General features: G+C 38.5%; 1 protein-coding gene across 6 annotated transcripts in view; it reads left to right on the top strand.

The window, feature by feature from the left end:
* The window catches only part of LOC114139297 (teneurin-3), a 187966-nt gene that overhangs the window by 158460 nt on the left and 16763 nt on the right, over positions 1-12743 (top strand). For all 6 annotated transcript variants that reach the window (XM_028009148.1, XM_028009152.1, XM_028009151.1 and 3 more), the window contains 2 exons: positions 4557-4789; positions 7297-7451. In XM_028009148.1, coding sequence (XP_027864949.1) covers positions 4557-4789; positions 7297-7451 — 388 coding nt within the window. The remainder of the gene's footprint in view (positions 1-4556; positions 4790-7296; positions 7452-12743) is intronic.

Raw genomic sequence — 12743 nt, 5'->3', positions numbered from 1 at the left:
TTTCTAGTGATGGTGTTTGGCAGATGTTCTCATCCGGAGGGCCTTGCACCACTGCTCTGTATTCATGAACATGGCAACATCACTGCATCAAGTGAAGATGCTTCTTGGTAGCAATTAGCTTCTCCCAATGATTAACATGACAAGAGCAAGAGGTGCTCCAGACAGTAAAACTGCTGTAACTTTATTAAGCTGGCTGTCACGGCAACGCCTCTGGTGAGATGACCAGATTATGGGAAATGGATGGGGGACCTTTGTGTGGATTTCAAATCTAATTTGCCTGATTCATGTAGTGAACTCAGATTTCCTGATCATTTCAAACACTGAGCTGAATGAAAAGGTTGTCGGGCCTAATGAATTCAACACAGCCATGTGTTAATTAGACACCAAGATAGGTTTAAAAAGGTGTAAAACCCAACACTGGATGAAAGGAATACTGAAATGTGCTGCCTAAAGGCTTTTAAACTGGCTCTAATTTCTTTATTCTTTGCTTTTTTTCGTGGCAAATCTAAAAGTCTGCCAAGATGTTCTGGAGCCTAATCTGAAATTCTAATTGGTGGAAACTGAAGATTAAAGATAATTTGAAGCACAAGATCATTTTAAAATATTAGAAGAAAGTTTGTCTCTTTGGTTAGAGTCTAAAGATATACTGAGAGATTTCTGTGCACTGCTGTTGATGTGCAGCACAAATAAACCAATAGTTTGTGGAGCTTGGAGACAGAGTGACATGCAGCAGCTTGATGCTTTGAGAGCTGCTGAATTCCAGATCAGTCAGAGGTTTCTGAATCCCTGCAGGCCAATGCCAGCTTCCAGGACTCTGTGATTGCCTGACCAGGAGGTGACTGACACCTGTGTTAGCACCTGTGACAGGTTTGGTCACACTGTTGAGATGTGCTGAAAAAAATGCAGGAAACTTTGGGAAGAAAAAAATTGATCTTCAAAATGAACAACAAAACCTGTTAGTAATTTCAAGACGTAAAATTTCTCTTTAAACTTCCATGTGTTTTACCATCAGAAAAGTGCATAAAGGTAATATTTGTTGCATAAATGTTTCATTGAACCGTAAAACACAGGAGCGAGGTGTCTCATTTATTATGTCCAACCCCCTGCAGGTTGACTATAAAATAAGGGGTTACTAATGTTTGACTTACTGAATTTTTTATAAGATCTCAAATAGTGCTCACCTATTTTGAACATTTACTTGGACTTATGATGGCCGTCAAGTTTTATGACCACATCTTTATCATTTTACAAAGATGTTTCATTGCCACATTTATTTCGCCACCACATTATCCAGATCCAGGGCCGAACCGGCATCGACTGAGGTACCATTAGGCTTCAGTACAACCGGAGAAGCAACATTTACAACTGCACAGTGAAGCAACCTGATTTCATTTTTATGGCCTCTGCTTTGAGCTCTTTAATTTTCCTTGAGTACCTGCTAGTTTAGCCTGAGGTCAGTTGTTTTTGAATACATGTAGTTTGTTGAAGTCCAATGTCACACACAATTAGTCTGCATTCTTGATTATTATGCAGATAAAAAATATCAATCATGTGCTCCATCATGTGTCTATATTTACACTGCAGAAGGTTATTTAACTGTAAATAAGGCAAATTAAGCAGAAAGAGATGCCATTAATTGTTGCGCTTTGTCAACATAAGCCAGTCATTTCTATAATTTCCAGAGGCTTCTCCCCACAGGAGTCTCATAACAGATGAAATGATCTGGCACATAAGTTGTCATTTCTGCTTTGCAAACTGGAACCCCGTGGTGGTGGTGGTATCCGGTTAAATTTAGTCCCACTTCCATGTTGCAACCTTCTGTTTTCCAGTTTTTCTTTTCATCCTCAAAGGTTCAACCGCTTTTTGTTTTTGTTTTTTTTCCCGGCTGTTGGAATTATTTATAGAGCTTCATCGCAGCATTAAAAATTCACAAATTAAGTTCATTATTGCTTCACATGACAATGTTGCTTCTAATTTAAAGTTGATAATAAGCTCTGGATTTTAAGCAGCATCTGTGTAACTACAAACAAGTTACTGTTAATTAGTGAGTTAGAGCGCAGGATTCACAAAATAACATGCTTAATGACAACTACCCAGAGTGACTGGCTGTAATCATTTTCTGTAGGTTAGTTTTAACATACAATGATTTATTCAATCATGCTATTGTTTGCTTTATTACTCTTCTTTTATATTTGTTGTTATGTAGAACTTCAGTTATTTTTATTGTTGCAGATTTCTTTATAGTCGTTGTCTGCAGCCAAGGAGAAAACCTCAGAGTCAAGGTTTTGTGGTAAATGAAATGGCCTTTTTATATTATCAGCTGTAATAGAATTATAGGTGGCTTATGTATTTCAGCATAAAATAGGAGGCCACACAGAGTCACAAAGCTGCATTTTTCCCTAGCACCAGGTCCTTTGGCTTCACTGGACTGCAGATGGATTTGCTGGATTTGCTCACCTAGCTCACATAAACACCTGCCAGAAGGAGCAGATCTATAATTTGGCCTTCAGATGGCTTGTGATTAAAGATGGCGTTACTGCTGAGATTGACACAGAGTGTAATATTTACCAGAGTTGGTTGTTTTATTGCTATAGATATTCCCCCTGTCAACTCTTAACAGTGAAAGTTATTTTGTGCTCAAATTATTTAATAAACTGAGGAGTGGAATTGTGATTTTTATAAAGCACTTTCACCTGCTTGAACATGTTAGTTTCTTTGTCTGCAAGATGTTTTAATTCAGGCGATTAATCTGCTGCTCATAGTGGCACCCAGGCCCTTTCCAGGATTTATTTGCCTGTAAGGTTTATGAACCTCTGTGGATCTTGATGAAGTAGAGCTTATAAAAAAGATGTTTAAACATGAGCAACAGTAAATTCAACTTCATCTCTTTTTGCAGGAGCATCATCACAAACCAAAAAAAATAATAATAACATTGTATACATTTGCTGGGATCTTTCCAACCAACAGGAAAACACCTCATCTTCTCTTATGACATTTAGCAAAGTTGGAGTCACAGAGTTAGGGTGCTTTAATCAATCCTCTTTGCACAATCGCTCAAGATGGTTTAGAGTCTTGGATTTTCTCTTATCCTCCAACTCTGAGCTCATCCTCAGGTTTTTCTAATGGATTTAGGACTGGGGTGTAGGATGGTCAGTTAAGAAGCTTGGTTTTGTGTCTGGTTATCCATCTGTTGAGTTGGCCTCATGATTGGTTGTCCATTATTCTGCTGGACAACCAATCAACGACTCATTTTCAAACATATGACTATTTATTTCTTCTGTCCTGGCGTATCACTGGTCAATGAGGCCATGAACTACAACAGGCTCAATTCAATTTAAGTTTATTTAATGAAGGGTAGCACAGTAAACCATGTTACATGATAGAAACAAAGTAATTGCTATTTTTCGTGTAGCTTGGATAGCCACAGGTTAATTTGCAAACCCAGTCCGTGGCCCACAGCATAACAGACCCTCCAACATACCTAAATGTAGGCAGGATGTAAACATCCTTTGTTTTGTGTGGAGCTCACCTGGAGGGCTTATGGCCAAAAAACTAAACCTTTTAGAACATAGTGGCAGGTAGCAAACTCTTGATTTTGGCTAAAATAAATGTGGATCCACTTTCAGTTTAGCGGCTGGTGGCTAACAGATCTGAGCCTCTGTGTCACATTATGACATTATGAGTCTGTGCCGACAGACTGCTCTTTGGTCCTGCCTGCCATCTTTTTTAAACTCCTCTTGGATTTGGGGTCGTAGTTCAGGTTTCTATTTGAGCTTTGAGATGTTAATCAAATGTAGTCAAAAGAATAGCATGTTGCCACGGTTACACATTGTAGCAACTGTCTGAAAGTAAAAAGGCAAGAGCAGAAATCCTTCCAGCTGCACAGCATCCAAAACCACAGGAAATAATTGTCCAAACATGCAAAGAATCAACCCAAAAAAGAACAAATCAGCAGATTCTCCAGCTAGCTGTCAGCGGATGTGACCTGCTCTGTACATGTTTGTGTTTATGCTTGTTTGTGCTGCTTCATTTCTGTGTGTTTATCTCCAGAATGAATGGAACATTTGTAGTAAACCTATGTTGTTTTTTTTGTAAGTATTTGCTGAGGGCAGTTTTCTAACTAGAGAATCCTGAGAGTGAGTCCCAGATGGTACAGGCTTAATTTTATCAGCGCTCACTTTGTGTATGAATAGAATTTAATTAAAACAGAATCAAGTTGAAAACTACTTTAATAAATCCTAAAGGAAAATCATATAGTGGTACACTATTAATGAAAATAAAGTCATGTATGTATTATATTTAATCCCCAGGAGAGCTCTGTCATGGTTCAGAACGTCAGAGTGAAAGGTTGCCTTAAGCAGGAATAACCTGCTGGTCAGCTTCTACTAAAGAAGTCTGGTTGAATGTAGTTTCTAATCTATTATAGAGATTAATGAATGGGTTCTTACAGATGGATTTGAAGCATTAGGTTTCCATCTCTAGTGTAAAGAAGGAGCTTTTAAAGATAAATGCTGTCTGCAGCTTTAATTCACCCTGAGTTATCTCCTTGAACGCAGCAACAACCCAGCCCACCGGTATTACCTGGCAACTGACCCGGTAAGCGGCCAGCTGTACGTGTCGGACACAAACTCCCGGCGCATCTACCGACCCAGGATCCTGGGTGGAACCAAGGAGCTGCAGTCCAACGCCGAGGTGGTGGCAGGAACCGGAGAGCACTGTCTGCCCTTCGATGAGAACCACTGCGGCGACGGCGGGAAAGCTCCAGAGGCCTCCCTCACCGGACCCAAAGGTATCATTTAAAATTGATGAAGATGTTCTGCTCAATGGAGGGGTGGATCGCGGTGATGGATTTCTCATTCTGAAGTGGCACCTGCTAGATGTGAATTTATGTGTGCTTTGGGCACCGTGCCAAATGACGGCTTACTCGTTTGTAATTAATTAATTTTGGTTGTGGTTCTCATGTAAAATTCAAAGCAAACAGGCAAGGCTCCTAAGAAAACATTGATACTTCAGCAATTAAAGCAATTTTCTGTTCCCTGTTAAAAAGCTGTTACCTCCAGAAATGCAAATGATACTTTAGTTTACATGTGAGGATATCCCTGTGGATTATTATTCCAAGTGTTGATGTTATTAATTTAAAATCTTTCTCTTACTCTTTTACATGTCCATGAAAAAGTATTCACACAACCGGAACATTTTCCCATTTTGTCTCATTACATCCAAACAAAGTAGAGAAAGCACAATATTTTTTCAAGTACATTTTTTCCATGATACCACTAATATAATTTGCCATTTGAACTAGAACTTTCTCATTAGTATTAAGGAGGTATGAACTTAAAACAAGCTGCTATATTTTACTGAAAAGGTTCTTGTAAGCTATGTTGTCTTATTTCAAGTGCACTAAGATATTTGATTAGAAATATTTAGTAAGATTTTATGTTTTTGCAGTGTAGGCTTTTGACATCAGCACAATTTAGGCCAATTGCAAACCTGCCAACACCAGTTCATGAGGGGGAAATTACTTACAAATTACTGGGTTGGACAGCCATAGAGTCTAGTCAAAGTCCAGACACAAATACAATTAGGTATATGTGGCAAGACTTGAAAATTGATGCCACATTTTTCTGACTTTTATTTGTAAAATACAAAAAGTTTGAAAACTGCAGTATTTTTCTTCCACTTCACTTTCTGCACTACTTTGTGTTGGTATATCAAATCCTAATAACATACATTGAAGTTTGTGTTTGTAGCTGGATAAAACAGAAAAACATCTTTGAAAGGGCTTTGGATTCTTCTGCAAAGCACTGTAAAAGTCAAGTTTCCTGGCTTTTAATGCTCCTTGTGAAATAACTGCTGCCCACAAACCGATAAGTGCTTTGCACAACCTGTTGTCCACATTCAGATAGCAGAGGGTCATTTGTGGCAAAATCGACGCCTTTTCCATAAATTCGTTTGGAATAAAAGGCGAGGATGAATTGTTTTGTTCGCTCGTTGCTGTCTTCTTTTGAGTGCCAACTGCAACAGCTAAGCTTCGGCTAGGTGATAAAGGCTTGAGTGAAGGCAATCTGAGGGAACGACTCTAATGATGGAGTGGGTGGAAGCCGAGACAAGAGAAGAAACAGCAGATGGCTCCATTTTTTCTTCCTTTTTCTCTCCTCAGACATTTGCTGAACTCTGCTCAAATGTGACACATTTCATCTGTCTGAGAATCTCAGGCTGTCAGATAGCCAGCTCCCAAGGATTCACCGCCAGCTCCCACAGCTCGTCAATGTTTTAGCAGAAAGCAATCTTGTGCAGCCCTAGCCCACAGGTCAAACCAAACCACTAACCTTCCATAGAAGCTTTTAAAGACTTCATTGAAGAAGAAATTCTCTGGAGGTAAGAGTAAAGTTATAGCACATTCAGAACAGTTAAAATCTTTGGAAAACTATAGCGTAGTCATCCACTGTACTTCCTGGGATCAGCGGCTATTTGAAATGAAGTCCCGAACCACAGCCAGTTAAAATCGGTACGGATAGAAAACAGCCGTCCTGGTTATGAAGTATGGCTGAATTCCCAAAGGCAGTGATCTCTATTAAGCAGCACAGTGACACGGAGAGTGATGCAGAAGCCACTACACCCCGCTAATGTATTTTCCCAGTTTGGGACATCTGGTTATTGCAAACCCACACTGGCTTGGCTTTGCTTTGGCGTAAAGATTTGAGCTAACAGTCAATCACTGAGACAATTTAGCCCTCACTTGTCACCAAGGCAACTGTGCATCTTTAACCCCTTTCAAGAAAAATTGTCAGCAGCTGTCGGTTGTATTCCCCTCACTTATTTGTTTGTCAAATGATGAGCGGATCGTGATGATTGCGGAAGTCAAAGAATCTCCACAAAGCAGCAGCCGTTTGCACCCCCCGCCTTCTGAGGTCGTCTTTAGACAGAGGGGGTGACGAGGCGAGGCAAGTGCATACATATATACATATATAAATATATATATATGTATATACAGTATATATATACTGTAGGAATACAGCCTTTCCCACTTCTGCCTGAGAAATTATTTAATAGCAGAAAAGCAGCCTGTAAATTATTGATGGCTGTGCTTTTTGCAGTGACCTGAATAATGGGAAGGCGAGCTTGACACATGTATCCATCGTGTTCTGTCCACTGAGTCATGCAAGCAGAAATGTGGCATCTCTACCATGTTTGCCTGTTATCACAAGCTCTTTTCCCCTCTGTTTTCTCTCCTTTTCTCTCATCCCCCCTCTACCACCACCACCGCCGCTCCCACCTCCCACCTGCTTTCAACAGGCATCGCCGTGAACAAGAACGGGCTGATTTATTTCGTCGACGGCACCACGATCAGAAAGGTGGACCAGAACGGCATCATCTCCACTTTCCTCGGCTCCAACGACCTGACATCGGCTCGTCCCCTGACCTGTGACAGCAGCATGGACATCAATCAGGTGACTTAAACAAAGAAGTGCCAGAAAGCTGTTAACACTTCTGCAGAGTGTGTCACAGTGCCACCTTGTGCTCCAAGCTCTGTAACCCCATTTCAAGCCATCCCTCCACAGTGAGATGTGGTTACTGACACACACACACACACACACACACAGCATGCAGTTGGTTTATAAGGGAAAGCAACACTTGCAGGATGCTTTTTTCCACGCTTCATAGGTTTTAGTATTACTAGGAGTTTCCAAATTATTTGGTAATTTTGATGTTTTGGATGCTGCCGGAATAGGAAAACAGCTCTCTCTCTCTCTCTCTCTCTGTCTGGAAATTTAAACTTCTGCCTCAGAAAGTGTGATTGCTTTCTACCAGAAGAAATTTGTTAGCATATTGAAATCTGAATAGTTAAATTAAATACACTTAATATTCAGTTGTTTCAAAATCAGTCGTACTTATTTATGCTAATAGTTTTAATTGCCCTAAAAGACGGGTTGAATTTTTTTTGGTATTTCCCTCATGATGTGAAAAATGTTTGTCGCAACAAAGCAACTCTTGAAGGCAGAGTTAATCTAAGCTAATTATCCTCCTATCTGCAGAAGTCACTGGACTAGAGGCAGGTACAGCCTGGACTCTTCACCAATCCATTTAATAAATTATTTAAAAACTCTCATTTACTTTCAGACGACATTTGTTGTGATTTTTTTTAAAGATGCAATTATTGCAGAAGATTTCATGCTGCTTTTGAATTACATTTGTGTATTTTATAATTATTCTTAATCATTCTCATAATCTACTAGAAATCCATTCTGTAGGAATAATTGGTTCCTCCCCATTGAGCAATCGCTTGTATAGATTTAAATAAGCGAGGAGGTTCTGGTTGTTTCCAAAGTAGGATGTATTTCATCAGTTAAATTGGATAGAAGGATTAATTATACTATTAATCACAATAATGTGTACTTCCTTGTGATTTACAAAATTTAAAAAAATGTTCAAGCAAAACAACTCAAAGACACAAACATCTATTCTATAAGTAATTATTTTTAAGAGGGGAAGGTTTATGCATTTGAAATGAACATTAAAAATATTAACTGATTTTATGTGGTCACCCTCAAAAGTTTAGGAATGGCTTGTGGTCTAATTCTGATTTATAGTATTTAATCTGTAACAGTAAATGAGAGGAACAATCTGGGAAAAGTAAAAATTATAAATTGGAAAATATTTTCCTTCAACACAGTTTAAACTAAAGAAATAAAAGAACATATAAACAGTGAACTTGTAGATTAAATACTTCAGTTTGGAGCTGCAATCCTTTTCCAGGTTCATTACATCAGGGTTCTTCCACAGCCTTGGAAAGTTTTTGAAAGTACAGAAATTAATTTTTATATTTTTTTCAAAAAGGACGAAGAAAGGTTTAATTTTCTAGCTTTTTCCTTCTTTTATATTTTGAAGGACAAAAATATAATGACTTGCAAACACGGTATCCACGCTTATTTGTACTAGACAGGCTTTATCTTTAACTTGTCACCTTACGCCTTGACTTTAACATCTCATCCATCAGTTTCACTGATTCATCAGAAAAATCTAAATTTGGCATTTTACTACATGTTTGGTCAGTTAAACTTTATAGGTTTAACTGGATTTCTGGCCATAAACTGGGTCTAAAACTTAAACAATATATTTTTTATCTTTTTACAAACAAAATAACGGTGCCAATGTACGGAGCCCTCCAGGGGACATGGGAATGTTTTTTTTTCTTTTGCGTTCCCTCTCAATAATACTGATCAGTTCATGTGGCATAATTGGATACTGTAAACCCTTCTGACGGCGGCCGCCATGCTTTCTGCCTTAATACAAGGTTATGTAAGATTTTTCCATGTATGTTAATATCTCTTTGTGAAATATTTGACATTTTATATCTTTTTCTTTAGGACAGAAAGGCACCACAAACCTATGATATAAACAGAAACTTTCTGTAGGAAAGAAATGAAAATACATCCTAATTTGGACTATTTCTGAGTTATTATTGCTAATTATTATTATTGTAATAATTGTAATATTGTTATTATTGTAATAAATCATCTGACAGTTTTAATTGTGTCTCTGTTGTGTTCGTAGTCTGAATGGTTTAAAGAGCTGCTTTCAGTTCCATCTTAGCCTTAACAGACATAAACATGCAGTAAAAAAATTGATTTTCAATCAGTGTTTTGCACCAAAGAGTTAATAATAATAACAATAAACACATTTTCACGGAGGCTCTGTAAGAGCCATATGAATGAAGTAAGTAGTTATTGATATGACAGGAGCAGCGGCTTTGACACCTGGGTGGTGGGCGTGTCGATGTGGGTGTGTCGATGTGGGCGTGGCTGTCATCACGTATGAATGGGAAGGTCACTGGCCTGCTGGCTTTGTGTGTATGAGGAAACGGTGAGCAGGCGGTCAGTCCTTGCAAAGTTTGGAGCATGAGCATCAAAATGGAATAAATTGATAATTGTTGCAGAACAAAGAAAAGGTTTGGAGTTGATTGATACTCGGACAGATGAGATTCCCAGAGTTGACCCAGTGCTGCCCTTTACCATCATTAGTTTGCCTTGTGTTATAATAATAAAATGTGTTTATTATTATTAAGTCTTTGTTGCAAAAAACAGATTGAAAATCGATTTATTCACTGCATACTTGTGTCTGTTAAGGTTGAGATGGAACTGAACATGAAAACGGCCCTTTAAACCGTTCAGACAACCAGCACAGCAGAGACAATCAAATCTGTCAGATGATTTATTACCGCACGATAATAACTCAGAAATAGTCCAAATTAGGATGTATTTTTATTTCTTTCCTACAGAAAGTTTCTGTTTATATCATAGGTTTGTGGTGCCTTTCTATCCTAAAGAAAAAAATATAAAACTTCAGATATTTCACAAAGAGATATTAACATTCATGGAAAAACCTCACACAACCTTATATTAAAGCAGAAAGTATGGCGGCCGCCGTCAGAAGAGATTACAGTTCAATTATGCCACATCACTGATCAGTAAAGTATTGCGAGGGAACACAAAAGTATTGCGAGGGAACGCAAAATAATTTTTTTCCCATGTTCCCTTGAGGGCTCCATATCAATGTACACAAACTCTGATTTAAAGGATTTATATTCAGCCTAGGATACTCCGTTTTTTCCCCGTCAAGTCATAATTCTATATTTTGAATTGGAGTTTGTCAAAGTTAGTCCAAATACCAAAATAAATCTGTCCATGAACTTTATCATCAGTGTTAATTATTTGTCCTCTAATGCTTAGAAATGCACAGAAATCTCTGTGCAAATATCAGGATTTTAGAGGGAAAACTGTGAACAGACTTGCTTTTTTTCAAAATGTAACTCTTGATCAACATTTTTCTGAATTTCAAAATGAATAAAATAAAATCATTCATATTAGATATTTTGACACACATTGACTGCCATTCAGAAGAAACTTGAGATCATATTTCAGGGTCAAAATAACATTCATTTAAGATACTATTCGGCTAATAGGCTAAAAGATCCATCAAGGTTATTTTTCATAATCAAGATGAATTTTGTGTGAAAGGGCAGATTTGATGTATTTACGGTCACTACATTAGAAAATGTAGTGTAATAAAGGTGATATGTAAACATTAGTGGGAGGTTTTTACACCTCTAAGTGACTTCAGGTCCAAAAAGAGATGAGTTTTCATCTCAGAGCCAATTATAAGGAGGAAAGAATAATTACTGAGTTTGGGAGGGCGTGCTCGCTTGCAGCCAGAGCTGAATTAGTGTTTAGTGTTCCACAAGTAATTGTGGCACCGCACATGATAATAAGGGAGTGCTCAGTAGTTGTAGCTTGTTGAGCACATAAAACCTTTTTTACTTGGCGGAGCACGACTGCTGGCGGCTTTGTCTAAGAAAGCTTCAGTCTCCTACCTCAGACTAAGGTAACACGAAAGCTCATCCTCTCCTGATGGAGGACAAGAAACGATTCTGAAACTGGGACAGTAAATAGAGTCTTCAACGTCCAGATCTGTCTCTGCTGCACACCTTGAGAGTTCTGTGAGCTGATTTCAGGTGAATAATGCAGAAAAAAGGGCAAGAAAACAGACTTTCATCACACTAAAGTGAAAACTTTCACACCATGATTTGTTTTACTGCTTCTGCTCTTGGAAATAAAGTTGTTTCCATTCCTCCCACTTTGTGCGCAAGACAAAGCATTGCTGTTTGAAACTAACACCAAACAGATGAATTATCATCCTGGAAAAACAGAGACCGCTGCTCACTTACAAATATAGAAATAACCCAACTCAGACACATTCATCCTTACAAATTAACTCTGAGATATATAAATATCTGGCTGCTCAGTGGCGCAGTTGGTAGCACTGTTGCCTTGCAGCAAGAAGGTCCTGGGTTCGATTCCCGGCCGGGGTCTTTCTGCATGGAGTTTGCATGTTCTCCCTGTGCATGCGTGGGTTCTCTCCGGGTACTCCGGCTTCCTCCCACAGTCCAAAAACATGACTGTTAGGTTAATTGGTCTATCTAAATTCTCCCTAGGTGTGAGTGTGTGTGTGCATGGTTGTTTGTCCTGTATGTCTTTGTGTTGCCCTGCGACAGACTGGCGACCTGTCCAGGGTGAACCCCGCCTCCCGCCCGGAACGTAGCTGGAGATAGGCACCGGCAACCCTCCCGACCCCATTAGGGACAAGGGTGAACAGAAAATGGATGGATGGATGGATATATAAATATCTGTATATAATTATAGGGGGATATATAGCACAGACTAAATGGAATGCATATGTCACATTTTATTAAAAAAATAATTATTTTCTTCACTGAGTATCAGGGTTAATTAAGACATGTTTAGCACATTTATTAAACATCTGAACAAAAACAAGTATGACAAATTACTTCGTAACATTTTTCTATACACTAACTCTGTTATTTGGAAATAACATGTTTGTATTTATGACAAAATACATACTGGATAGATGAGAAACAAAATACTTCACACCTTCTGTGTTATCAAGGTAAGGAGAAAAAACTCAAGAAAGACATAATGATAATAAAACCTCTAAAATATTGACATCAAAACAGTTAAACATTTGGTGTAAAATGGCTTAATATGAACATTTTGTCTGAATGAAGCAAACTGGGACTTTAGCTACTGGAAAAACATTTATTACAATAAGGTCATGTTTCCCTCAGTGTTTGATTTTTTTTTCTGCCATCATAATGTTTTCATCTTACTGTGTGAGTTTTCACATCATGGCTGCTGTCGCTTAACTCGGGGCGAGTGAGTCAACCT

The sequence above is a fragment of the Xiphophorus couchianus genome, chromosome 23, assembly GCF_001444195.1.
Source record: "Xiphophorus couchianus chromosome 23, X_couchianus-1.0, whole genome shotgun sequence".
NCBI classification, from domain to species: domain Eukaryota; kingdom Metazoa; phylum Chordata; class Actinopteri; order Cyprinodontiformes; family Poeciliidae; genus Xiphophorus; species Xiphophorus couchianus.
This window is presented reverse-complemented; position numbering and strand designations above follow the sequence as displayed.